Below are 27,978 nucleotides of genomic sequence, written 5' to 3'. Positions count from 1 at the left end.
AACACACAATATATTTGCTGAGTTACTCAGCAAAGGCTTGGGGAGGAGGGGGCAGTTATTTACAACTGCATCCTTACGTATTCATCTATTTGGATTGCTAGGAAAGAGCCGCTACCTCTCTTCTGTCTTTATCAAAATGATAGGTCAAAGGTGGAAATTCTACCTTATGTTTCTAGGTAGAGTCTGTACATTTTAGTGATGTATATGTGGAGGGTGCTTACAGATTTACATAACATCTAATAACAAGCATTACAATATCATAAGAAAGTCAACACAGTTGTCCAGTTATAAGTGCAGCATCTCAATGCTCAAAGGAGACTCGCAGTGATGTTAGAGTGAGTGTTGTGCCTGTACTGCATGATGCAATCCTATTGTTTCCCATTTGATATTCTTGTATCAGCTTATGTGTTTCAATTTTTTAATTTTGTTTCCAGGCATTTATTGTTTGCTTTTAATAGGAAGTTAGCCACAGAGAGGTAAATAGAAAAAAAGAAGAGAGAGTGAGAGCAACACACTGTGCCCATATACCTGATGCACTTGTCAAAACCACTTGGCTGTTGTGGTTAAAATTCACTTGTTTTATCCTGATTAAAAAAAACAACAACATAAGAATAAAAGAATAAAAAATACAAAATAAGAGATCTGTAAAATATCTGTTCATACTACAAATCAACTGAAAAGGACATAGTAATGTTACAAATATAACAAGACCAACACTGTCATCCCTAGAACCACAGCATTATTCTCACACCATCATGGTTTGATGTCAAGTCATGTCATCTGGGTATGCCACCATCCTGACAGCATGCTAACATGCCCACAGTGATAATAGTTACTATCTTACATTTGTGTGTGGGCATGCTCGCCTTTACTAATTAACACAAAGTATGTCATTAGGTTTTCCAGGCATCTGGTCATAAACCACAGTGTTAGACTAATTTAAATTATGACTTGATGACACTGTTAGATGAGAAGGCAGGCAAGTTACAAGTCACTGTAAAGGGGACAGGATTGTTGGTGCCAGATTGTTTCAGTCTGGACCAAAGTGGTGGGCTGAGCAACAGACAAGAAAACAATAGACAAGAGACAACAAAAAACGCTGATAACAATAACTACTGCTGCTGTGTCATTTCAGAGATATGCCATATGTCTGATTTTGAATGAAACATGAACAATCATTTTTAATTATCAGTCTGACCTTCTGAGGAAAGCATACCTCAGAGGTTAAAGGGGAACCACAGAGTGAGGGGAAGATAATAAACCTCACAAGACAGCTAACCAGAGCTCAGTGTGAAGAGAGTGCTGATTGAGAGACACTGCTTGGAAAACATGCTTCAATTTGAACACTGCCACAACTTGCAACCAGATGGGAGGTTAATGAGGAGATAGTCATGCCTGAACATGATGCCTTTGTGTCGGACTTTAGCACGAGGAATCACCAAAAGACCCAAAACACTGTGTGTGCATGTGAGTGTCAAGGTTTACAGTAGACACCCAATCATAATCACACACAGACACACAAACACACTCACACACCAGCCTTATTTCCTTATCCCTTGCTTTCCCTGTGGTTTCAGCCAACTGCTGTTAGACTGCAAGTCTTTGACACACAGCTCCATCTCACTTGCACTGTCATTGTTGTGAAATATGCAGCAAATGTAAAGTTAAACAGCATGCATTATTAAAAGGCAGACCATGAATAACTCATTGTTGCATTTACACGCCTCACGACACAATATGAATTGTTTTCCCAGTTCAAATCACTGCACAATTAAAGCTTAAGCTTTCACCTTGAAAATGACAGGCCAGTGTTGAGACGGTGTTATGTGTTTTTTTTTTTTTCCTTAGCATTAATACATTTTGAAAAACGTTACTAGACAAACACTTTTACCTGACTGGATTCACTCCACAAACCCTGGTATATATAGTATATAAGAATTTAAACTACATCCTGATCCTGAGTGTTAACCATTTTTTACAGGCTTATGGCACAGACAGTAGACATTCAATATGCCAATAGTAACACTATATATCACCAAAGAATGTTTTATTTTTAACTTTTATGCAATTTGAAATGATTTGGATCTTTTTGAACTGTATATGCAAATATTGCTGGGTGAATAGATAAAAGCGTGTCAGTGGTCCATCGCTTAATTTATGGTTAAATGTTTTGGCATTAGTCTAGTCACTGCTTTGAGCGACACATACAAAAAGTGTTCTCATCCAATGCAGAAACTAAAATTTATGTGCAGAACACCTGAGCCCCATTTAAAGGCTGTTTTTCTTTCAATTGAGATAAATCACACTGCAGACTGCACACTGCAACTTTTGCTAGACGCAAAAACACTGCACAGACCAAGCATTAGTAAATGGACAAAGCATTTGTCTCATTCACCTATTCAAACACACATCAGTGGAAGAGGAGCTGCCATGTAAGGCATTGGTTTGGCCACCAGGAACAACTTGAGATCTGGTATCTTGCCCAAGGATGCTTCGACATGTGAACTAGAGGAGCAGGGAATCATCCACCAACCCAGCAATTAGAGGATGACCCGCTCTACCTCCTAAGCCCAGTCACCCCTTCTTTGTCAAGCATTTTATTGGGTTCTCCATATTACATTGAGATAATCCTCACATTGAGATATACAGGCCAATACATGGAAGATGTACCTGGTAAAATGTCACCCTCTATCCCCACTGGAATGTCCATTGTTCCAAACTGCACTGTACAGTGTATTCAGCCAAAACTCCATCTGTTATCTACTGTGTTTTGTGTTCTTTGACTCTATTTTTTCTCTCTCTCTCTTTCTTCCCAGTTGACTATGAATGCAGCTATTCTCAGTAGCCAACTCTTTTCTTCGCTCAGTATTTGTTCAACTACTAATGTAGTCTCTTTCTCACTGTGAAAAAAAGATGACACGGTGGTGGGTAACTCTGGTCCTTTGGTCTTTCTCTTCCGTCTGTTACTGTTACACTTCAGTAAAGCTCAGCGCTGTGAATTTGATTCAACCTGTGTGTTTAATTGCTTTCCACTTCCAAGAAGCCTCCCTGCTGGCCCAGACAGAGAGATTCATACATCAGATGATTGGGGTGAGACTCATAATGTGCTACTGTGGTATTTCATTTGAGACAGAATTCAGCACTTCACTTTCATAAAAATACTTCACTTCCACTAAATCATTTGATGGCCACGTACAATTTGATGACCCTGATGCCCAGTAACCAAAGGGTAGCTTGTTAATGACTATACCTAAGTGAATATTATAATAAAAAATATGCCATACCTAAAATTAAAAAGTAATATTACAGAGTAAATGCAGAGAAATTGGATGAAAATACAGAAATAACTGGATTTCCTGATAAAAGCCTGGCAGCTCAGACACATATACCGTGAGAGAAAGTTCCCAACTAGCCTCACATTAACATTTCCATTTGTCTGCATAATGCTTTAAAATGTAACTTCTACAAACAGACATAAAACATGACTATATTATGGATTTGATGAATCTTACTGTCACACACTGTGAGTAGGGATCCTGACAGTCAATCTGTTTCTTATATCTCTATGTTACTTTATTAACACTTGCTAGCTACGGTAAATCTAAAGTAGAGGGGTGAGACAAAGTCATTGTTATGACTCAAGTTATGAATCTGTCTCAAATCTTTGCTATAAAGTCCTGAATCAAGTCAAAGTGAAGTCACAGGTCACTGGTTATGAGTTTGTCAAGATCATCATATTCATCATCCCAAGTCCACATGCACTTCAGGTCAACAATCAATACCCTGTTATAAAAGCGACCACCAAAGCAGCTGAAAGTCTGTGAGCTGCCTGTTCTAAACTGTGTAGCTACAGACTCCAACATAGATGCAATCATGCATCTTCCACCACCCACTGTTGGTCAGAAAAGAGTGACACATTATCTAAATTGTTCACAGTGTGAAGGCACAGTTAGCTGCTACATGGCCAGTCATCGTAAACAATGGGTGCTGACTATGAGTGCAGTTCATTGTGCCTCATTTAACCATTTAAAAAGTGACTTTTCTCCACGGTGTCAATGGCCACTACATGTTTGTCTCGCCCCTGCATCAGCGGCATTCTCTGTCATGCCCGACACCTTTCACCTGCTACTATGCAAGAACATCTATCTTTATTGGTGTGTGCTGTGGAAGACAGCTGGACCTCCCCGCTTCTGTATAAATCTCCATCTGAGCCAGACAGCAGCAGCTCTGACCTCATTTCACCTGGTAACAAGCATTATCAACACCATTTGGGCTCAAGATTTATCTTCTCATTCTCTGACTACCTCCTTGCTCCTTTTGGACACAGGAAAACTTACACTGCAATGAAACTGATGTGTTGCAGAGTTGATGCACTTTACTGTAGTGTAGAGTTCAGACCAGGTTAAATAAAAGCCAATGATTTTTCATGTAAAACCAAAATCTGCTAGTAGCTCAAGCTTAGGTTGCAATTCATTAAAAACAATTATAAATATATTTTTACTTTTTATCGAAAGTAAGATATCATTAATTAGAGTGCATGACATTTGAGGTCCTGAGTGGATGAATCGCTGCTTTTTAGCTTTGTAGCTCTATTGTCACACAAATACTGACTTTTGGGAGTTTAATTTCTATGTGGTTCTACTGTACAAAGTGAAATAAAGGCAAGCAAGAGACTGTATCACTGAAGGGGACCTGAACTAACCTACAATATTTAATATCTGTGACACTAATATATCTGCAGCCCTGCTCTTAACCTCTGGGCTGCTACACTGTATTATATTGTGACTATGATTCAGACCGCTCAGATTTCTGGGTAAGCAGCTCAATAATATACTGTATGAACATAATTTCTAGGATACAAGGTTGGACATTAACCATTTTTAATTTAAAACATGTTTTGGACCTGCTGTGTCCAAAGTTTTCTTTTTTTTTTTTAGATCAAGATCTTATGTAAACATCCAAAATTTGACTTCTTATAGTATAAAACACTATTGGCTGCAGTTTCCAAAAGGATCCTTCAGATCAAGGCTTGGTGTAGTTCAGAGAAGACTCCCAGCTGCCCTTCACAGCAGAGCTAGAGTAAATGGGTAACAGTAAATGCAGAAAAGATGATAATAAAGTTGTTTTGTAGCCATCAAATGTGCTTGAAGCAATAGCTAATGACTGAAGAAAGGTGCCAAAATGAAATGGAACTGCAGGACAGAGGATAAAAAACATCCTGGAGGTTCACTGTGGATGTGACTGTGGATGAAACAGATGGTTACTTGGCCTGTAGTCCACTACTGTAGCTGTCCTGTAGTGGTTTGGATTATCCATAGAGAAGGCCGTGAGGGTATGCATCTTTTCTAGGCAGAACAGCACTTCATCATCGCCAGAATGTCGACAAATTATTGACGTTCACGCGCAGTTTTTATTTAATAGCAGCAGCCCTCTGGAGGTGCGATGCACCTGCAACCTGTCACAGAAATCCTGACGGAGTCTGCTGTGAGCGTCAACAGGTGTGCTCACTGTCAGTGTCAATTAAAAATGCTGACTGCTGTTTATTTATTTATTCAGCACCTCTGTTCAATTACACTGTGGAGAAATTGTTCTAAGCAAGTGAATTTCTGACAGTTGGTGTATCTGGTACAGGGACAAAAAATGCAGTTCTGAAAATCAGATCATTACTTTACTGAAGAATAACCATTCAAAGTGCCTTGATATGCAAAACTCTATTTTATGTCTGCATTTTTATGCTTTAATTCATAAATACTAAGTCATGTTTTACTTTCTTACCATAACAATCAATCTCCCTGCAGAGCATTAAAGTTTCCTCCTTTTTCTTAAGGTCATAGAATAAATAAAAACTGTAGGACAGAAGTAGGACATCTGACTGGATTTGGTCCAATATCAAGCTCTCTAGTTTTGTGCAGTAACCCAATTCTATTTCCCAACTGCAACTTATCCATTTCAGTAAGAGGCTCTACTGGTACAGGTGTCAGTGTTTGCATTTTATATTAGGCTGGTGTCAAACCACATCAGTAAATCTCTCCTCTAGCCCCTGCAGAGCACATTTCCTGGACTGCATTTAGTCTGCAAGACAGATTTAACATATCAAACATAAATACAGTTGACACACACACACACACACACACACACAAGCCATTTATGAACTATGAAAAATGTGCAGGAGTAACTTAAGACCCATAGTCTTTCAGCCACATTGATAGTGTTAGTTTAGTTTTAGTATATGTACAGTATGCAGACTAATGCATTAAGTTAGGATAGTGAACATGGTCAACATTATGCCAGCTAAGCATCAGCATGTTAACATTTTAATAGTGTTTTATGAAGACATACATGCATGCTAAAAGAAAATCATGAAAATCTTATTTGTCACATCTTGTATAAAGATTTGTAACTCATACAGTATTGCTATGGGAATTGTTGCTGTTGCAGTGAACTGCATATGATAGCAGATACGTTATCTAATCAACCTGCCAATTGACATGTGCTGCATTCATGGCCTGCATCAAATATGATGTGAACATGACATTAGAGGCTATAATTTATGGTGGTGAGCCTGTCCACATGCTAGACTTGCAACAAGGTAGTAGAAAAGACAAAGAAGAAAAGATGCTTCTTGTCTGTAAGTTTTTAAATGGCAAAAAAGTCAAGGCATTGTGCAGTTTTCATTGATTTGCCACTATGTGATAAAGAGAGATTCTAGTTATGGCTAATAGTTTTATAACTGCTCTTATGTTTGCTACAAAAGCTGTAAGGATTTCCCGGAGACATATCTAACCTATAGTAGTCGGACAAAATCATGGCAATAGCTTTCAAACTGACAAATAGACCAAAGATAAATCCAGGGAGATTGTCGACCAGACACATACAAATAAAAAAGACATGGATGCTTCAAACACCTTGTATTTCATGTTCTCATGCTTTTGTGTTGTTGTCAGACAGGGGTCTTACATAATGCAGGTTAAGAAACTTTGAATGTTCTTCACCAGAAGGAGCATCATCTGGCCTGTCTGCCTCATTAACCCAACCTCAACTCCCCATGGAGACAGGAAATAACACTGGGAGGGGGGCTGGATGCATGGAGCGGTATGAATGATGGGTGTTTGTGTGTGTTTGGGCAATAGATACAAAACTGGGGCAGAGGAGCTCAGGGAAATGGGAATATTGTAAAGACACACACAAGGAGAGAGCAAGAGGATCAGAGCAACCAAAGCACCCTTGAGGGTCCTGAGAACCAAAAGCGGGATTGTTCAGCAAAATCAATTGTATGGATTATAACTTTAAAATCTTTTTAATCAGTGTTTTCCTCTGAAATTGTATCATGTGAATTGTAGCCTTGTCCATAACAAACAGCAAAAGAACAACTATTGTAAGCAAACACTGTTTTCTTGTTTAAATAGTATCCTACCTCTAGCACACAGCAACAGAAATGCAGTATTTTTCTTATACTAATATTCTATTCTAATGCAGCCACTGATGCCTGAAAGTGGCAGACAAGCACAGGGAGCTGATTTACTGTTTAAGCACTCATAAAAAATCCAAATCCAGCTGTCTACACTGTGGTGGCTTCTTTTGACACGACCGTCTTGAAATTTTAAAGTCTCACTGCTGCATAACAAGAGTATTTCTCACCTTGTTCCTCCTGGCAGATGACAACAAAGTCTGAATTTTCCAACCAACTGCTCAGCAATATTATACATCATTATTACAGTAGGGACCTGGTATCACTACATGTACATGCTTCTTTCGTTTTGTTTTTAACTTGTCTTACCAGGTCATGTAGTCCCTGAATGCAGTATTAGCCTTTAGTCTGTTGTGATCCTCTTTCTATTTATATCCACAATTATAGGCATTTTAGGTCTTAAGATTGTTAATACAGTATGACAAACAAAATGAAACATGCTTTTTCTTTCAACCACCCGCTCTTCCTCTCTCCCCTTCCACCATTTCCCTTATATACTCTCTCTGTTTACTTCCATCTCTTTCTTTGTTTCTCTTAAAGAATCAAACATCCAATTGGTCTCAGTCATGCAGCATCATACCAAATTGTCTTTTCTCTATAGGCCATTAATGTGCATTATCGTGGAGTCTGCTCCCACAGCACAGGGCAAACTCAGCGGATTTACTCTGAGAGGAGGAAGGGTGGGGTGGGGGTGGGGTGGGGTTAAGATCCCCAGTCAGGATTCAAGGACAATTCATTATCACTGGCAGAGTGCGGCAGGGATGTAGAGTCTGGCTGTAGGACTGCAGTTCAATATTATAAATTTTGATTCTCTGACTGAGCTGAAGTGAGATGAGCTGGGAAAATGTCAAGGGCTTCACATAAACAAGCCGCTACCCTGCTCACTCTCCAAATCCACTGCAAGCTGTCTCAGCCATTACGTCAGCTGTGTGAATGTGAATCTATGTGTACAGAGAAGGAAGAGTGCTAAACAGGGCCATGCTAAAAATCTAACCAGTATCATATGCTTTTTTTTCCCGTTATCTTTACACTTTACACTTTATCAAACAGCAAAATTTCTGCTGGAAAAAGGCTTGTTTTGGACTGAAATTCTTGTAGTTACTAGTAATGGTAATTTCACAATGGTTACATAGTTAATTAATCATCTAGTCCAGTACAGTGATCGAAATTGACCACTTCCTCCTCCAGACTCAAAAGTGAGAAAGAATCATTGCAAACTATGGCTGAAAGAAAATGAATGTGATTACTGGTATGTCAGAATATTTCCTCAACATAATTATGCAAAAAAAAAATCTAACATCTACTGTAAAAACCTAGATGAGATTTGGGTTAAATTTTGAACTAGTTAAGATCATCCATCTCGTGACAGTAGGCAGTATTTATTTTGCAAAGAGGACAGTCCCAAATGTTTCCCATTTAAAAGCAACATGTACATAAATCCCACCACTGTGCAGAGAACGCCATTGTGCATGGAACTTGGCCTATTTTAACTTTGTCAGAACAGTCATGTTAGATTTCTCAGGGTCCTTTATTTTGCCATAATGCAGACGTGCATTTTCTTTCCTTTTTCTTCAGTGACAGTACTGTGAGCATCTTCACCATAATAACAGTCATCAGGCCAATCATTTGAATGATTTTGTATGGCATTATTAAGCTACTATACAAAGCAGCAAAAATACCCAACTTCTTCTGATCAGCTCATCCACTCCCTCTCTTTGCCCACGAACAGTCAGAGATGTATCTGGTATCCCAAAAGTGCAATAATTGGCCAATCATGCTGCAATCAGGGGCTCTTCTCTGGTAGCCTGCTGCAGAGAGTTGAAATGCTGAGGCCATCCAAGAGCATCTTTGTCAAGGAGGTGCATGCACGCACACACACACACACACACACACACACACACACACACACACACACACACACACACACACACACACACACACACACATACAGACAAAGTCGATTTCATTCCTCGTGGGGACACTACATTGACTTACCTACATTTCCTGGAGACTTGCCCAAAACGTAACCATAACCGCTACCTTCCTAACCGTTACCTTTACCCTAACCTTCCCTAACACTAACCTAACCCCAACCTTAAACCAAGTCATCTCTCGAAAATTCAGTCACTTACATGGTAGGGACTTGCTAAACAGGGTTCAGTCCCCACAATGAAGTAAACACATGTTACACGTACATGTACGTGTACACACACACACACACACGCACACACGCACGCACACATATACACACACACACACACACTCATAGAATCACTGGCACATCGAAAGTGAATGATAAGTCGTACTAATCCACCCTAATTATAGTCTCATTAGACAAAGTAATAGTAGCATTGGGTGAAAGGTCTGTGTGTGTGCGTGCATGTGTGTTTGGGACAACACAAGGCTTTTTAACAGTTAAGACCTGGTTGTATGGTTAAGGGTAGAATTAGGTTTAGGTTAAGGCAGTGGTTCCCAAAATGCCCTCACCCCACCCAACCCCACCCCTTTTAGATCAGAATAGTTTGCAGGAAACCATGACTGTGTGGGTGTGTGAATATGCTGAGTGTGTCTGAGTGCAACAGAAAGAGAGAGAGAGTGGGTGTGGTAATTGCTGGTGTGGGGTCCTGTATTTCATCGCTGATTGTATATCTGCCTATAGAGACATATGTGCTTGCTATTATTAGGAAGCAGATTGTGAAGGGTGCATGCGAGCGAGCCAGTTGTCCAGCTGTTCCATAGAATCAATACTGACTGATAAAACATGGCTGGGTAAAATGTGTTACACAATGGCTGCAGAAAATCTACTAATTGTCTCCTAATGGCTGGTACCGTAGGTTTGTGTTAAAAGTTCCAAATAAAGGTACGCTGCAGACTACTAGTAGCACTGAGGAGAAATGTTTTTATCCTTGGACCCCTGTTTGTCTGAATCATGCACTCGCACAAGGCTACACATGCATGAAACTAACTTGTGACTATGTAGGCAACATCACACATTTGTGTCTCCAGTTTCACACTATTTCACTTAACAGTTGGTGGAGGTAACTCATTCCAACAAGGGCAAAAAGATAAAGAATGTGTCTAGCAAACATGGGTGTTAAAAAAAAACAGTTTCAAATATTTCCTGAAATTGACATAACTTCTGATATGAAAAATATTAATGATATATATAAATCATAATTTTGACTTTTTAATTAAAAAAAACTCCATATGGCCTTTAAACTCCCTACAAAGAGTTGTATCTGTGAAAATGATGAGAAAATTTCAAACACTACCTGGCTCGTCTCCATCTTAATTTTGGAGGATTTGGGGATAAAGGTGAAGAGACCCCCATAGCTGTGGGCCACAGGAAAATCATGAGAGGATCCATTCCCACCTCGTGCCTTCCAGTGGCAATTTAGACTGACCACCAGTAACTGAACCCCCCTTTTACATCACTGAGAATAAGTTACACAGCAGAAACACCTCTCTGGGTAGAGCAGTACAATTAAACAGCAGCAGCACAAAATACAGCCACCAGAAAGAACATCCAGCTGAATTAACAGTGAACAAAATGTATATTACAGTGATATCAGCATCATGTTTTACTATTAAAGATGAGCTCTTCCATCCTGCCTCTGCCTGATGTAGAAGGAATCTCTTTCAGCTTGAAATCTGAGGACAGCAGTGTGGCAGCTACTTCCTGTCATTTAAAAAAAATCTGAGTATGTATGTATGAGTATGTGTGTGAGCTGTAACAGCATCCTCCAGCATGTGAGAAAAACTCCCCTGGCCAGAGTGTGTTCCTGTTAAAACCCATCTGTGAATTCACACGACTTATTCACTGTGATCTGAGAGCAGACTTACTGCTATTTCCCTCCTACTCCCCTCTCTGTCTCTGTCAGTCTCTTAAAATACTGTGGGCGTCTCTGCTTCGCAAAGCAATTCGCTTTAATCCGTCAGGCTTTCATTAGCGTTAATGTTGCATGAACATTGTTGATATTAGCAGCTGACTGATACGGTTGTTTTCAAGGTTGATGCAAACTGCAATAGTTTTGCATTGAGGGTTTTGAGTCATGTTACGTGCCAGTATTAAGTACTTTTAATGATTGTTTTTCTAGTTTTATGCAGGAGAAAAAAAAAAGCTTTTAAAGTTGCTTCGGAACAATGGAAAGATCAGGGTCAAAGAAAACCTACAAAATAAAAGTTTTGAAACATGGAATCTATGAAGTGGAACAACTCTTGCTCAAACTAAATTACCTTTTCTCGTCTCCAAAAGTGTAAACCAAAACTAGCCTCCACCTGCTGACAACTCTCTCTTATAATCAGTAAGAAAAAAAAAAAAAATCAAATGACCTGCTCAACAGTCCGCCTTTAAAAAAAAACTGGTGAAGCAGAGGTATAATATACAAGACATCCCATGAGCCTCACTGAGGTCATATGAGGCCTCCCTGGCTTATTTAATGGCAAATGATGCACTTGTTTACTTGTATAATACATTTTATCCAGTGCTGTTTATTGTGGTTTATTTTTCCTCTGCAGTGATGCAGATGCATTAAAGATCAGATGAGAGACCAAAAATGCTCAAATTTGAACAGAAATCTCTAAATGATTAACACAAAGTAACTGGCATGACTTCCTGTCCTAGTTTAGAGAAAATCCATCAGCACATCCTCATAGCCAAAAATAGATTTCTAATTGAGTAAGAAGGTGATGATGCTGCTTCACATCCCAGATAGCCTCTAAATGTTCAATAATCTCCTTCATATGAAAAAAGACTAATTAAATGTAGGCACTTGCCTGCACTACAATATCTAACTTTTCAGTGTAGCCTGGAATTAAAGTTGTCTTGCAATGAGCAAACAGAAGAGACATTCATATGACGTTTTCTAAATATTTAGCAGCAGAGATCTGTTCAACTGGCAGTTTCACCTCAACATGTGTTGCAAAATTACTTGTTTTGAAAATCATTATATAACAGCCCTTCGGGATCAGATATAAGCTCGCTCTCATGTTTTCCCGTCTTATGAGATCCGCAGATACTGTATTTAACTATTCAGAGTAAGAAAATATTTGTCTTCTTGTTAAGTTTGATAAGGATGAGATTTTTTGTCAATAGGACAGATATTTTTCTCATCCTAACCTCAGCTAATAAAACAGAAAAAAGACCCATTCTTTCTGACAATAATAAGAAATAAAACATACCCTACGCACAGATACGGCCAAAAAAAAAAAAAACAATCTCGTGAGATATGAAATAAAAGCAGCTTCAGTACCAATAGTTTTGCTCTGTGTAAACTTTTCAAAACTCCATCTCTCCATTGTTTGACTGACTTTACCTTTCCATCACATTATGTTTGCATGTGGTGTCAACTGAAACTAATTATTTACAAAAATATATACTAAAATAAGTCCTTATATTTACAGTATATCATTATGTGATTGTAGAGGTGGGTGCTGTTTGTCTGACTGCAGAGTCAACTCTTTCTCTGGTTGTCCTTGCATTTTGCCCACCACACAAATGGTGATGCAGAGGGCACTTTTTTTTTTTTCTCAAAGTGTCTTGACTAAAATTAGCAATGTATGACTAATGTTGTACCGTCACACATTTCAGGGACAGGTTATAAATGCTAATACAGCTGAAAGAAGAAGAAGCATATTTTAACATGTAAAGACAAAAATAGCTCAGGCTCTGATCTACAAGAGCAGAGTTACTTAATTATCATGCTTACATTATACCTTTTTCCAAGCTAATGAATCCATTCTGTAAAAATCACCCCCATCACCTCCTTTTCCTTTTACCCCCACTTGTCCTCGCTACTCCATCCTCCATCTTCCTCCCTGCTTCACCACATTAATCTCTCATTAGCAGCCCTTCCCCCCACTTTCTTTTTCTATCCTTTTTGTTCTAACACCAGCCATTATAGACATACAAATATATATTGCCAAAAGGCTTGTAGATTTTCATCCATGCTTCAGAAGTATCCTCAGGCAAATGAGGGGCACAAGCAGCCATTTAAAGGGCAGCATTACGGCGCAGAAGAGCCCCTCTGAATGAAGCCCATGGAGGGAGAGATAATAGACTTAAATAGGGCTAACATGCTGCACAGCCAGATTATTTGTGTGCATGCCCACAGACACGCGTAAAAAAAACACAAATGAGAGAGTGCTTTCATACTCAAGGGCAGACAAGGAAGGCATGTGTTCATGTGAGCAGCAGAGAAAATGTAGTCTTCTATACAGCATGAGTGCTTATAGGAGAACAGGCTGCTCACTATCTGGATCTGGAGTGAGTCAGAGCACCATGCTGAATATAAATGACTCAATGCAGATTAAGATGTCACCGTTTCAATGAAGGCAAATGCAAGGGCAGCATGTAGGAGGTCAAATTAACCCCTTCCACCCCCACGCTCCTTTGAAAACCTTTGTTTGGCTGCTTGGTTAAGAGGTTACTGTGAAACCCACACAAATATCAGCTAGATGAATGAACTGCAGATGAAAAGGTAACACGCACCGCTGAGAAATCTGCAGCTGCTCAGAAGCATATTGATTTTCATTTTTATCTTCTGCATGATAGTGGTTTAGCCTATCTAAATCTTCATATAATTTGCAGTTTATAATGAAGGCAAGGAGCTCTAATACTCATTTACACCCAAACTATGTGCCAATACAGCTCTACAAAACACTTTAGCCATCATTCAGAGGTTAATTCATTCAATAACCTATTTCCAACTGCCTATTCACTCTCAGCTTTCCTCCAGTTCATGCACCTCTTCTAAAGCAAAAAAAAAAAAAAAAAAAACAAAAACAAAAAAAAACAAGTTATCTTTATTACACAGGAAAACTGTGCCCAACAAAAGTCAATGTGTTATGTCAAAAATAAACTAATATGCGAGTCTGAAAACTGTGATAGTTGTTTACATCAGACAGTTTAGCAAATCGTTTTACCTTTCACCTTTATCTTCTCTTCTAAACACATTTGGCTAAACTGGGGCTGGTTTCCCTCCTTCACCTAACCACTCATGTTGTGTGTGGATGTCGTGTGTTGGCTTGCTAAACCTATTTCTAACAGTGTCCCTAAGTTCCCAGATATCAACAACTACCTGAGTAATGTGTTATTTTTAAAAAGAAAGTCACGTGTTCCTTCCTGAAGAAGACCCAGTGAGGACAAAACCAGTCAGGTTTTCAATTTTCATGAAAAGATTTAATGAAAAACTCAAAACTCCACCTACTCCTGACCCATTGATGAAGGGCAACTGAAGTGTTATTCTGCATGCCTTTAATAGAACCCAGTACAGCTTTATTTTTGGTTACAGTTGTCGTCTGAAAAACATGTGGACATAAATTATGTGAATGTTTATGTGTGATGTCGTAGTTCGGTTTGATGCTTTTCACCAGTCATGAAAAAATGAACTGTAAAATCCAATGAGTGGATTTTTGCTGCAGTCAGTATGAAAACGTCTTTCAGGTATTTCCTTCACGTACACGCCTCATTTTCATTCAAGTTCGATGTGGAGAATCTGAGCTTAGAGAATTATCTTGCGAATTATTGTTTGAGGTAAAACCTCCTCAGAGATGTTTTTTTCTTAAGTGTTACTGTTGTATTGTACTAAAGATAGATGGGATATCCCAAGCTCTTCAGCAACACACTAGTTCAGCGGTTACACTGCCTCGGTTTTCTTCAAAGACCTTTCCCTGGTGACGTTGATAACTCCCTTGTTGTATAGATATCTTCATGTTTGAGGGAACTATGTTTGAGAAGTCATTTAAGTTCAAGGACTCCCAGACTCTAACAGAGTTCAGTGACTGTTCTGAACTGCAGCACATCAGCAGCAACAACACCTAGACTGAGACAGAGGTCCACGAAATCATCATGATGTCTCTGTATCACAGTAAACCCAGAAGTCTATTTGGCAGACTGGCAGTTTACTTTGCCAGTGATTCCACACACATGAGAAAGAGGAAATTTTTGTATTCAAACCAGTTTCCAAAAAAAAAAAAACAAAACAAAAAACAACTAGACCTGGGTGGTAGTCTCACTGAAATCTAACGTAACTGCTGCTGCAGCATTTGTAGCTGTCACAGGGTAAACATTTGACTCCACACATGTGATGTTCCTCCAGGACAGTCTGTAAAAAAATGTGTCAATGTTTTAATCAAATGACCTCATTCAAAAAGCCAAGACACAGCAGTAAGACGCTGTACTTCCCTTTAAGGTTTCACAGTCTAATAACATGTACATCAGACATAGTTTGCACACTCAAATTAAATAAAAGGCCAAATGGACGGATTGAGACAAATCAAGAGTATTATGTCTCTGAGTTCCTCTTAAAGATGATGAAAAAAAAGTCCCCATATACATCGCTGCATTTGCAAATAAAAAAGGTTTAGTAATTTCCCAAAAATAGCTAAGACCTCTAGTTTTAAGCACACCTTATTTAGATGGGGAGTAAAATGTGCATTTATGAGAACTATTTTCAGTCATACATACTGTATATATTTGGAGCTCTAGTGAGCACTCACAGCAGCAGGATGGTGTATGTGGGACTCAAAATAAACTACAATATCAATGTTCATCATAATAAAACATGCCACCCAGAGCAACAGTGCTGCTCACTGGTGTGTTTTTAACAGTTTTTGAAAAACAATTTAGTTCTGTGGCAGTGCTGCATTTGAAAGAGGATATAATCACATATAGATAGTAAAACAGAATATTCATTCAATCATTCAAATGATTGTGTTATAATTAAAAGTGCTAAGTGCTAATGCTTTTATACATCTTTGAATATTTTTTGTGAAAGACAAACTATCTTCAAAAGTTCATAGCTGACAGAAGCAGTTTCCCTCTAGAGAACTGAGCATGGTTGCAACACAAAGACAAACAAATATCTTGACCATTGTCATTTCTAAGTGGAAATTATACCGAGGTGTTGCAGTTAACTTGATATTGATGTATTAAATTTCTGCTCTAAACTACTAAGAACAAGGTCTTCGAAAGTTGTGATATTACCAACAAGATGCATTTTCACCCTAGTAGCCCCACTGTGGATAATAATGATACTGTACTGTTGATCAAACTAAGGGAGCAGAATTTATCAGAGGGTTTTGGGTCCACAAAATGATTATCAACAAAAATGGGGATATACAACATCATTTGTCCTCATCCTCCCACCAATTAGCTCCATCAGACTTCTTGACACCAGCTCGCTGAGCTGAATGGCCTAATCTCTCCTCACAAATTGGCTTTGTCTCTCCCATCCCTTTCCCAAATGTATGCTATGCTCTTAAACGTCACATGGTAACACTGCCGATTCATAACCATTATGTCAGGGCCTTTAATAATGGAGTGAGACAGGGACTGAGGAGGAAAAGGAGCATAAAGACACTGGGAAATGTAAAACAGGGGTTCGATCGCAGATTCCCCACTGGCTCCGAGCTATCAGAGACTTTGATTGGCTCATGTAATTCTGCTCTGATTTGACTTGGCAAATCAATAGGCTGCAGACTCACTTCCTGTGATGGTGCAGCCATTAGACGAGAGGTGAAAATCCTCAGTTGGTAGAAATATACAGTTTATGCCCATTCTTGCCTCTACTACAGGCAAGAACTTCTGCTCTCATCTTATTGCACCAATCATTGAGTGTTCTTCTTAGAGCCATTTCCAGGCTCTCCATGCTATTTCAGTGTCTGTATTGACCAAGTGACACAATGCCTGTTTCAAGGATGGTTTAACCTTGCAAGTAACATTCAAGCAAAAGCAGAAAGATGCAGTGTAAAAGATTTAGAGGGTTATATTAACAGAAATAGAATAGTTTTCATAATTATGTTTCCATTAGTTTGTAACCGCTGAAAATAAGAATTGCATATTCTTAATCTTAGAATGAACCTTTAATATATACATAGAGATCAGACCCCCATTTCCAGAGGTTGCCATGTTGTTCCATGTTTCTACAGCCTCCTCTAGATGCCACTAAATCATACACACTGCACCTTTAAACAAGGACATCACTGTGCTACAGTCCTTGTCTTTTACTGTGTTGGAGAACCTATTCTTATGCATATCATTAGTATTATTGTTGTTGTTCTTGTTGTTTATTCATTTTTAAGTAGTTCATGAACATACGCAAACACTTTGCAGTAGTTTAGATCTGGATCATTATGTTTATTTATAAGTTTTTTTTAAAACATCAAAACTATTTTGAAACTAAGACCACATTAGTATGGATGATATTTCCCATACTCTACTTTGAATATGTAGCAAAATCATGTTGCTATTGCTCATGGTATATTCTAATCAAAATATTTATGCTCATTACCTACTTTTCTGTTTTGGCCTACTACTGTCTTTCACAAAAGGGATCACTACAACTTCATATAGCAGCTTCATATACTGTAAATCCATCTTAAGAACTCATTAATAGAGAAAACCTTACAGATTAGTTTTAGCTATAAATGCATTTGATCCAAAAGCTTGCATTACCTTGGTTTCAAGGTTTCCAATGATCCCACCAGGGAAATCGACATATAATATTTCACAAAATAACTCATACATATATTTTGGCAATGATGATGCAGCAAAAACTGTCCATGTGATGTCACTTAAATTAATGTAATACAACCTGAATAAAGTGCTACAACCAGGTGAATTGCAGTGTTGTCAGTGTAATTCAGAGATTTTCAAACTGTGAGGGAGATAGAACAGGAGGTGACACTGGTAGAGACTTGAAGTAAACATACTGTGTTGAGAAATGGACTGATGCGTAAAAAATATGTACTCCTTGGAGCCATAACTCAGTCAAATCTGAAGATACCGAGACAATATACATCTTTCTAGGTTCAGTATGATTTATATTTTCCAGTGCACATTGTGTATAAAATCCCATGAATCTCCTTAGAAAAAGGATGCTATTTAAAACAGAACTTGTCTGAGAGTAATGATAATGTGCACGTCCATGGGTACACTGCAAGCAGGTGCCACTAACGTCTAATTCAGCATTTTTTATTAGTGCTAATTTGCTAAAACCATTGGTGTAATTTGAAGGTTAAGGGAAAATTTAGAGGGACATATTGCCACTAACCTCCAAATGCTTACTAAAAATAGACTTTTCAAAACACTCATTCTCCTAGAAAATGATTTGATTCCACAAATCAGAAAATGAGAGAATATCAAACACACAACTACATCCCCTCCGATTACCAAAAAAACACAACAGCACTGCTTTCTCTGCTTAATTTAGCCATTGATTTTTCTACCAGCAGATCACACCAAAGATAGCAGAAGACATCAGGCTGCAGTGTTTTATGGTCTTTGCGGGAACCCCCACCCACTGCACAGACACTCACTCAGTCAAATAGTGAGAAAGAAGGAACGAGGTTTCCCTAGGGATCCTCAATAAAAATCACTGACTATTACTATTAGGAGATCTAACCATGGCAGTGTGTGTTATTTTTGTTTGCGTGTGTACAGCTGCTGTCCCCTTCAGCGTGTGCAGCTTTGCTCGGATCAGATGTGAACCAGCAGACAGTTACAGACACAGCTGTACTGCCACACCATGACACACACACACATATATTACATTGATGCAGCCTCACACGTACAGTACACATTTGCACACACCGTTTTAGCAGAAGGGAAACACACAACCTAAATATTAATAATAATATTAAAGAACATATTTTTAATTTACTGATTTTGAAGCATTCTCAGTCACAGCAATATGAAGACTTGCATTAACTTGATATGTATACATAACTGCTGTTATTACTGATGATACCAATTAGGAGCTCTGTTATTATACTAGATGGATATTTGCTTGAATCACACACTTTGAAGACTTATTTTCTTATTTAACAAAACAACAAACAAGCAGTAACTCAACATGAGGAAATGCGGCTGACTTACAGGCGTTAGTGACAGCAAAGCTGTTGGCCGTCTCTATGTTGTCCACATGAGGCACCAGGTTGAATGGGGCTTCTGACGCATTTGGGCTGGTGTTGTGCAGGAAGATTGCCAAACGAAAGGCAGTGTACTCCTGATCAGTGTTTCTGATGAAGAGACCACCTGAACACAGGGAAGAAAAACACAGAACAAATGAGGAAAAAACAACACCAGAAGAAAATCCAGCATGTTCCTCAGTGGGGTAGTTCCTAGAAGTGGTCCAAAGGTGCCTAATGTAAACAATACCTTATTGAAAAGTAAAGGACTTTGTTGCAGACAGAGGTACTGAAATATTTCTATGAATTACACATACTCATAAACTTATGATAGAGTACCCATATTAATTGACCCCAAAGGGTAGAATGCCCATTGGGTATAATGAGCCAGTTTTACTGTATACCACAAAAGGCTCTGAGATACACTCAGATCTTCAGACTAGTTACAAAAGGACCAGAGTTGTGTTTAATAAAAGAAATGAAGTTGTCAAGCAAGCATGGTCTGTATTACACATGTGAACAAATAACTAATGCTGTTCTGTAAGGACAACCTCAATATGGGTTGTTTAAAGCAGTCACCAAAAGTTTAATAGACTGTTTTAGTAGCTGTGGCCACATAGGGGCCTCTATCATATTAGAGGTGGACACAACTGACTGGACAGTATATGAAATGTAATAAAAAAGCCAATATTGGTCTGGTAAATCACTTTGCCAATATCCTATTGCTGACAAGTCAGCCTTAATGTTACAATATATCAAGTCATAGCTCTTTAGGCACCACTAGCCTTTGTGGTGTGCATACAACAGGGCACAGTCTGTTTAACACATAAATCACCTCTGTTTCAAAAATTAAGCAAGCAGCAATAGTGCATCATCATATCATTCTCTACCTTGACATTTTTACACAGGATCACCTCTGGTATCAACCATACATGCATGATTTGCTGGTTTTTTTTTTTTTCTTTTCAGCCTCGTTCATATACAAAGATCTTCACTAAGCTGTTCATGTTTGTGTAAATGTCAGTGGTGTTTTCGCTTAGAAGCATTATGTTTCACATTTCAAAATCTTAACTTACGGCTACATTTCTTGGGATGAGGCTGTTTAAATGTCATTTAAAGCAAAATGCCAGTGTGTTCTTTTATGGCTGACCTCTTTAAAGGTAAACTTTAGAATATTTTACTCTTTTATAAAGCCCAGTCATGTAAATCTTTCCCATGGCTCCAGTAAAAATAAAGCAAAAGAGCTGTTTTCATCTTTATTTAATTTTGGCGTGAGTGTTTCATGTCTTATTGACTTGCTTATTGACGCTATAATGCTCACGGGAGATGTAAATTCCTGATTTCCCAAATTAAAAAAAAGGTGTGAACAATTTGTGCATTTTTGCCACCACTCATTAGAAACAACCATTAAACATTTCAAGCTTGAAAACCTATTGTCACTGGTGATAACAAAAAGATACAGGCCTTGACCCAAATCGCAGGGACTAATGCGAACTCATATGGCTCCAGTGAACTTGTTCATTTTTGACCCCATTTCCACCTGACAAAACATATCTGAATGATAGCTTTTAATTGCAGGCCTCTGTACTCACATCTGGTAATGTACAGTGTATCTAAATTCTTATAGTATGGCTACAAAAGGACATGGCCACACCAGCTAATTGTCTTACCATAACACTGAAATAATCACCTTTGATGACTGAGCTTCCACAAAACAGGGGTAGAGGTTTTTTCTCTTTGCAAGATGAGAGAAGAGAATCTCATGACACTCAGAAGCCAAAAGCGCTAATGTCTGAACAGGAACACAGTTACACATTTGAACTGCAACTACAGTCAAACTCAAAATTACCACTCTTAACCTAAAGTATGTTTAATGGCAAGCAAGTTGGCCTGACATTACCTAACTTTGATATAATATACTTGATCTTTACATACAAAGCTAAATGTCACCACATCTCAATCAATTACAGTGCCAGCACTGCATTAGCATTGAGTTAGCTGCTGACTACATCCCTCAATGTGTTAACTATATTAATTAGGAAACATTAGCATTAGCCTCTGCACCTACCAAGGGGGCAAATAGCTGGAAAATGAAACTAACACCCTGAAACATACAGTATATACATACAAATAACAAAAAAGCTAATAACACCCAAATGTCTTTGTGTGGGGGGTGAAGATATATTTCTGAACAGCTATAGTACAAAGGCAGATTGCTAATAGCACCTGACTAGCTTTGCAAGCACCATTTAGCTTATCATAATTGCGTGGATAAAAGTTTGTTGCCAGCAGTCCCACTAAGAATATATACAGTGGGTACGGAAAGTATTCAGACCCCTTTAAATTTTTCACTCTTTGTGTCATTGCAGCCATTTTCCAAAATGAAAAAAGTTCATTTTATTTCTCATTAATGTACACTCAGCACCCCATCTTGACAGAAAAAAACAGAAATGTAGAAATTTTTGCAAATTTATTAAAAAAGAAAAACTGAAATATCACATGGTCATAAGTATTCAGACCCTGTGCTCAGTATTGAGTAGAAGCACCCTTTTGAGCTTGTACAGCCATGAGTCTTCTTGGGAATGATGCAACAAGTTTTTCACACCTGGATTTGGGGATCCTCTGCCATTCTTCCTTGCAGATCCTCTCCAGTTCTGTCAGGTTGGATGGTGAAAGTTGGTGGACAGCCATTTTCAGGTTTCTCCAGAGATGCTCAATTGGGTTTAGGTCAGGGCTCTGGCTGGGCCAGTCAAGAACGGTCACAGAGTTGTTCCAAAGCCACTCCTTTGTTATTTTAGCTGTGTGCTTAGGGTCATTGTCCTGTTGAAAGGTGAACCTTCGGCCCAGTCTGAGGTCCTGAGCACTCTGGAAGAGGTTTTCTTCCAGGATATCTCTGTACTTGGCCACATTCATCTTTCCTTCAATTGCAACCAGTCGTCCTGTCCCTGCAGCTGAAAAACACCCCCACAACATGATGCTCCCACCACCATGTTTCACTGTAGGGATTGTATTGGGCAGGTGATGAGCAGTGCCTGGTTTTCTCCACACACACCGCTTAGAATTAACGCCAAAACGTTCAGTTCTTGGTCTCATCAGACCAGAGAATCTTATTTCTCATAGTCTAGGAGTCCTTCATGTGTCTTTTGGCAAACTCTATGCGGGCTTTCATGTGTCTTGCACTGAGGAGAGGCTTCCGTCAGGCCCCTCTGCCATAAAGCCCCAACTGGTGGAGGGCTGCAGTGATAGTTGACTGTGTGAAACTTTCTCCCATCTCCCTACTGTATCTCTGGAGCTCAGCCACAGTGATCTTTGGGTTCTTCTTTACCTCTCTCACCAAGGCTGTTCTCCCACGATTGCTCAGTTTGGCTGGACAGCCAGGTCTAGGAAGAGTTCTGGTCGTCCCAAACTTTTTCCATTTGAGGATTATGGAGGCCACTGTGCTCTTAGGAACCTTGAGTGCTGCAGAAATTCTTTTGTAACCTTGGCCAGATCTGTGCCTTGCCACAATTCTGTCTCTGAGCTCCTTGGGCAGTTCCTTCGACCTCATGATTCTCATTTGCTCTGACATGCACTGTGAGCTGTAAGGTCTTATATAGACAGGTGTGTGCCTTTCCTAATCAAGTCCAATCAGTTTAATTAAACACAGCTAGACTCCAATGAAGGCGCAGAACCATCTCAAGGAGGATCAGAAGAAATGGACAGCATGTGAGTTAAATATGAGTGTCACTGCAAAGGGTCTGAATACTTATGACCATGTGATATTTCAGTTTTTCTGTTGTAATAAATTTGCAAAAATTTCTACATTTCTGGTTTTTTCTGTCAAGATGGGGTGCTGAGTGTACATTAATGAGAAATAAAATGAACTTTTTTGATTTTGGCAAATGGCTGCAATGACACAAAGAGTGAAAAATTTAAAGGGGTCTGAATACTTTCCATACCCACTGTATACTCTGTTTTCTTCTGGATGATGTTGTGCGGATGAACTTGTGTTTCATGTAGCCAAATTTCATTACACAAGGTTTTCCCTGACTTCTATCAGACAGCCACACCTTCTCCAATGCAACAGTAAAAAATACATCTAATAGAAATTTTGGATCATTTGAAGCAATTTTATATCCAGTCATATTAAAGATGATAACCAGTTGTAGTTCTACTTCCACTTACAGCTGCATTAGCATGTGTTATTCTTTATCTTGACAACATATCCAGATATAGGTTGAGTGTTAATATCAGCTATGAATGTCTTCTGAATGCATAGTGATGTAACTGGTCTCAATTGGTCTAAGAATGTATCAACACTAGTTTAACCTTAGTGAATGACCTCTGAAGAGGCACAGCCTTAGGAGAGTTTACACCCACCGACTGAGTCAGGCTGCTGAGATGCTGTTAGTATCCTCTTCAGAAGTGACAAGACCTTTGGGACCCCTCACTACAGACCATATAAAATGCTTTCAGAACTCTTAAAAAAAAAAAAAAAAAAAAACTTTAAAAGTTGTTTGAAATCATTTTGAAAATCCTGATCTGCTTTAACAGTGGTGTGATTTGGTATAAAAGAGAAGGCAGATCATTTTAATGATAAGGAATATTTCTGCTTTTATTGGTTTGTTTTTTTTTAAGCTGGACTGTAATACATACATCTGTATGTATCAAATAAGACAAGAGTTGACTGGATAGATGTCAACCTTCTCTAAAAGCTGATGAAGCTCAGGGGTGGCTGATAAACCCCATGTAAGTGTTAAATGAAGTGTGATGGGTGAGGAAACACTAGCAGAGTGTGGATTTGTACACTGCCACAGATCACTTACAGGGCTGAGATAGAACATACACACACACACACACACACACACACACACAATAATAGATATACTTAGTACATCAACGTTTTCTATCACTGACAGCAACATTGAGAAGTAACATCATTTGAAATATGAAATTGTGACTGAAATAACAGACAAGTTCTATCAGCAAAAATGCTCCCAAAAAGTGTTTGCCCCAAAAAAACAACAAAATATGACTTGAATGTCTGGGATGGCACAGCACTTCCACAGCTTTAAACCCCCACTCAGCTCAAGTGTCCTCAGTTCCAGAGGTGCAGTTCTGTAACAGACCCTGACCTCTGACCTCCCTGGAGGGGCTGGGCATTGAGCACCACACTGATATAAAAGGACAAGGAGAATCATTTGAACAGCCTGCCATTTTTCATCAGCCTGGCTGGTTCTGATGTGCCTTGACTCTGCTACAAGCAGGAGGTGCAGTGGAGGATACACAACCAACAAAAAGTCAGCCTGGGCAAATGTTTAATTCAATTAATAAAGTTTAAACAACGCCAGACTAAAAATGAACAAGTCATTTGTGAGTTTACCTTTTTCATCTGAATGATAACTGGAATTTTTAATGGGGTGGGGGCACAGGGATGGGTGATCATCAACAGCTGGATGTTACACTTTGCCCTTCTTTTCATTTACTGCTTTAAAATCCTCCAAGTCAATCAATTCAGGGGAATGAAAACCATGAACCCATCGCCTTTATTCCTTCCCATGACAGACACTCTGAAGTTGTTAAATAGAAATATGGACATGTTTTGAAAAGGCGCACCTGGGAAAAAAAGGGGAAACGGCGAAGCTGTAAAGATTGGACTGTGGCAGAGGTTTATTGCAGAGTCAGGATCGGGGTCTGTGAGAGTGTTAACAACATTCATTGCACAGGCAGCCTGCATAGGGAATACACACACACACACACACACACGTACAGACTTTGCTGCTCTGATCTGCTGCAGTGGCGGAGTGCGCTGGAATACACACTCTAGCCTGCAGATACAAAACGCACTAGGTGTGTGTTAAAACGGAGAAAAGAATCCTGTCTGCATGTGATATTTCAGAGAAGAAAGATGAAAAAACTGCAGAAGAAAAAGAATACCCAGTTTGAGTAGCGCTGAGGTGTTAAATGGCAGGACAGGACGTCCACACATGCAATCACATGGCTTATTTTGTGGTTCAAATGAACGTTTAGGCTCACACTTACCGATCTGAACGCTGCTTGGGAAAGCGCCCATTGTCAGTCCCCAAAAGCCAGAGACCATCAACAGAAGCCAGTCGCGAGAAGAAATCCTCATTTTGTTTCGGTTATAAACTGATGAGAGACATCGAGCAGGTTTAATTAACACCCACGGGGCAAAAGCAACATCACAGGGTAAAAAACACCCCACAAAGATTAAAAAAGAAAAAGAATGTGCCCGTTAAATATCCATGTCTGCTTTGGATGGCATTTTTTTTTTTTTTTTTTTTTTTTTGGATATCCCCCCGCAGTGCCACTCGTTTGTACCGTCAAACTGCGTCCGTCCGTCGCTGGAGATTTTGCGCACAACACCACCAAGATGAAGGGGGGTGGGGGGGCATCAGCCAGCGGCGGCCAGTGAGTCTGGATGCGGCTCAACTCACATCACGGCAAGAACACACATGCGCCTTTTTACCCGACCGACCGGGGCAGGCAGGAGTGGCGTCAGTCCGTCCTCTCAGCACCGAGCGCAGGAAAAAGTCCCCGCTGCTCATTTAACGCCCAAACTTCCACATCCACTCATACGAAAATACGAATATGTGGTGACTGATGGTTCACAGATTTTTTTTACCCAGTGTGACACATGATCACAGATAGGTGTTTTTTTTTAAACGGATAAATGTCCTCTCATGCTCAAATCATTCTGCAAAAAGAGTTTAAGGTGCGAATTAAAACGCACAAACTGCACCTGTTAACAGGATTATACCGAACAAGTTCAAATCAGGCTTTGGGGTTTGTTTAGTTTAACTTTGCTTCTTTTATTTTATTTTACCAGACGTTACTTGGCTTCACACTGGGTTGTTGAGCCTCATTTATTTTCACTACAATGGCAAAACGCCCTGTGACATTATGTTCCATGCGCGTACACATAAAGGAACCACTTCATCAATAAACGAATAAAGGAAAATGCCCTGATTTTTAGATTCACACATAAAAAAAGTTTTGAGTGCAGAGATCTCTAAACCTATATTTGGACCTCAGCAGCACATAGTTTTTATTGCCATAAAACAGCTGAAATGTCCCTGCATCAGAATCTTCAGTGACCATGATATAATGGTTAAAACATCAACGTGTCAACCATCAGGCGTAAAACTGAAGGCGAAGGTTCAGCTGCAGTTCCTCTAATCGCCACTAGATGTTGTGTCCAAGAAACCTACTGTGATTCCCACCCATGCAAAGGTTCTTAAAGTGTAGGTTCACATATTTTTCACTTTTATCTTAAATGAATAAATCTTTGCTGCTAGAGAGTGCAAAGATTCTCTTACTGTGCACCAGGGCAGCAAAAACAACAGCCCTCCAATGACTGTTAGGGAAATCACTTCTGGACTGTGGATCATAGAGCATTTGCATATATTTAAGAATATTTGCCTTTGTAGCACTTAAAGATCATGAGCAAATCACGGAAAATTGTTTCTTTTCCCATCTGAGGATGTACAATAAGATGAACAAGAACCTCAAAGTCAGTTCATGACAAACTAATGGAAGTGATTGCATAACAGTTAGTTCATGATTAAATTAGAAAAGTCTGTTTTATTGCAACTGATTCATTTTTCACTCCAGCACTCAAGATAATAAAATGGAGAATATTGTAATCGACCTTTGTACACACTGATATTTTGGATAAACTTAACACTGGTGAGGAGCTGTCCATGGTGCTGAATGCTTTTACTGACTGTCACAAAAAATAGCAACAACTGGGTTGATTCAGGGAATTTGTTTATATTTTAGATTAAAAAAAAATATATAGCTGTTTAAAGGAATAGTTCACTACACTATGGGAAATACACACCTAAATACTGAAGACACAAAATAATAGATTAACTGTGACATCAAGATATATGCGCTTCATAAATATTTTTTAAATCGCAAATCAAATAGGAACACAAAGTTCAGCATAGCCTTTGTGAGCACTGGGTGCTCCTACATGCAAACATTGCTTTCATTTATGCACGGCAATACCAAAATCCAAAAGTGAATATAATGACCAGCACTGATCCATTAAACATCCCTGACCAGTCCTCCATCAGTGGAAGATAATGAATGGAAAATGCCTCCAGGCAGTAATACACTATATTAAATGTTGGGATTTTCTTGTGCTCCCCTGCCACAAGAAGTCTCTCAAGTGCAAATTAGACAGTCAAAATGTTTTCATGTTGTGCATTTTGTCCAACTGTAAGAGCTCCCTATGCTCGCTCCTGAGAACAAAGAGGGTGCTACCACTGCCATGCGGGCTGTGAAACCATGGACATAATGATCAAGAAGAAGTAATATTCAAGTTGATAAAGACAGAACCTTCTAAAGACTAAGGCCTTGAAACGGTTTCCTTTTAGGGCTGAAACCTGGTTGATTAAACCGAACATCCTGTCTGCCTTTTTAGTTGCCAGATTTATGTGCAGAAATAATGAAGCTGTCAGTGCAGATTTTGAAGATCTGCACTGATCAAAGCGCATAAATAAAATGAACAAAAACACAAGCTGATATAATGGCCTCTGAAACAGTTTGTTTCCCAAGTGAGGTTCAAGTTTCTTCAAGATTATTCTCAACGC

The 27,978-nt window shown here is 39.1% G+C and overlaps 1 protein-coding gene across 3 annotated transcripts in view; it reads right to left on the bottom strand.

The window, feature by feature from the left end:
• Positions 1-25,505, bottom strand: part of gria4b (glutamate receptor, ionotropic, AMPA 4b) — an 84,199-nt gene extending 58,694 nt beyond the window's left edge. For 2 of the 3 annotated variants that reach the window (XM_026327955.1, XM_026327957.1), the window contains exons 1-2: positions 25,400-25,490; positions 19,347-19,505 (exon numbers count right to left, since the gene is read on the bottom strand). In XM_026327955.1, the coding sequence (XP_026183740.1) occupies positions 19,347-19,505; positions 25,400-25,490 (250 nt within the window). Of the gene's footprint in view, positions 1-19,346; positions 19,506-25,399 lie in introns of all 3 variants that reach the window. The other variant, XM_026327956.1, reaches the window with a different exon arrangement.
• Positions 25,506-27,978: the final 2,473 nt, after the last annotated feature.

The sequence above is a fragment of the Mastacembelus armatus genome, chromosome 14 (genome assembly GCF_900324485.2).
Source record: "Mastacembelus armatus chromosome 14, fMasArm1.2, whole genome shotgun sequence".
Classification (NCBI taxonomy): Eukaryota; Metazoa; Chordata; class Actinopteri; order Synbranchiformes; family Mastacembelidae; genus Mastacembelus; species Mastacembelus armatus.
The sequence above is the reverse complement of the archived record's forward strand: the minus strand, read 5'-3'. Positions and strand labels throughout refer to the sequence as shown.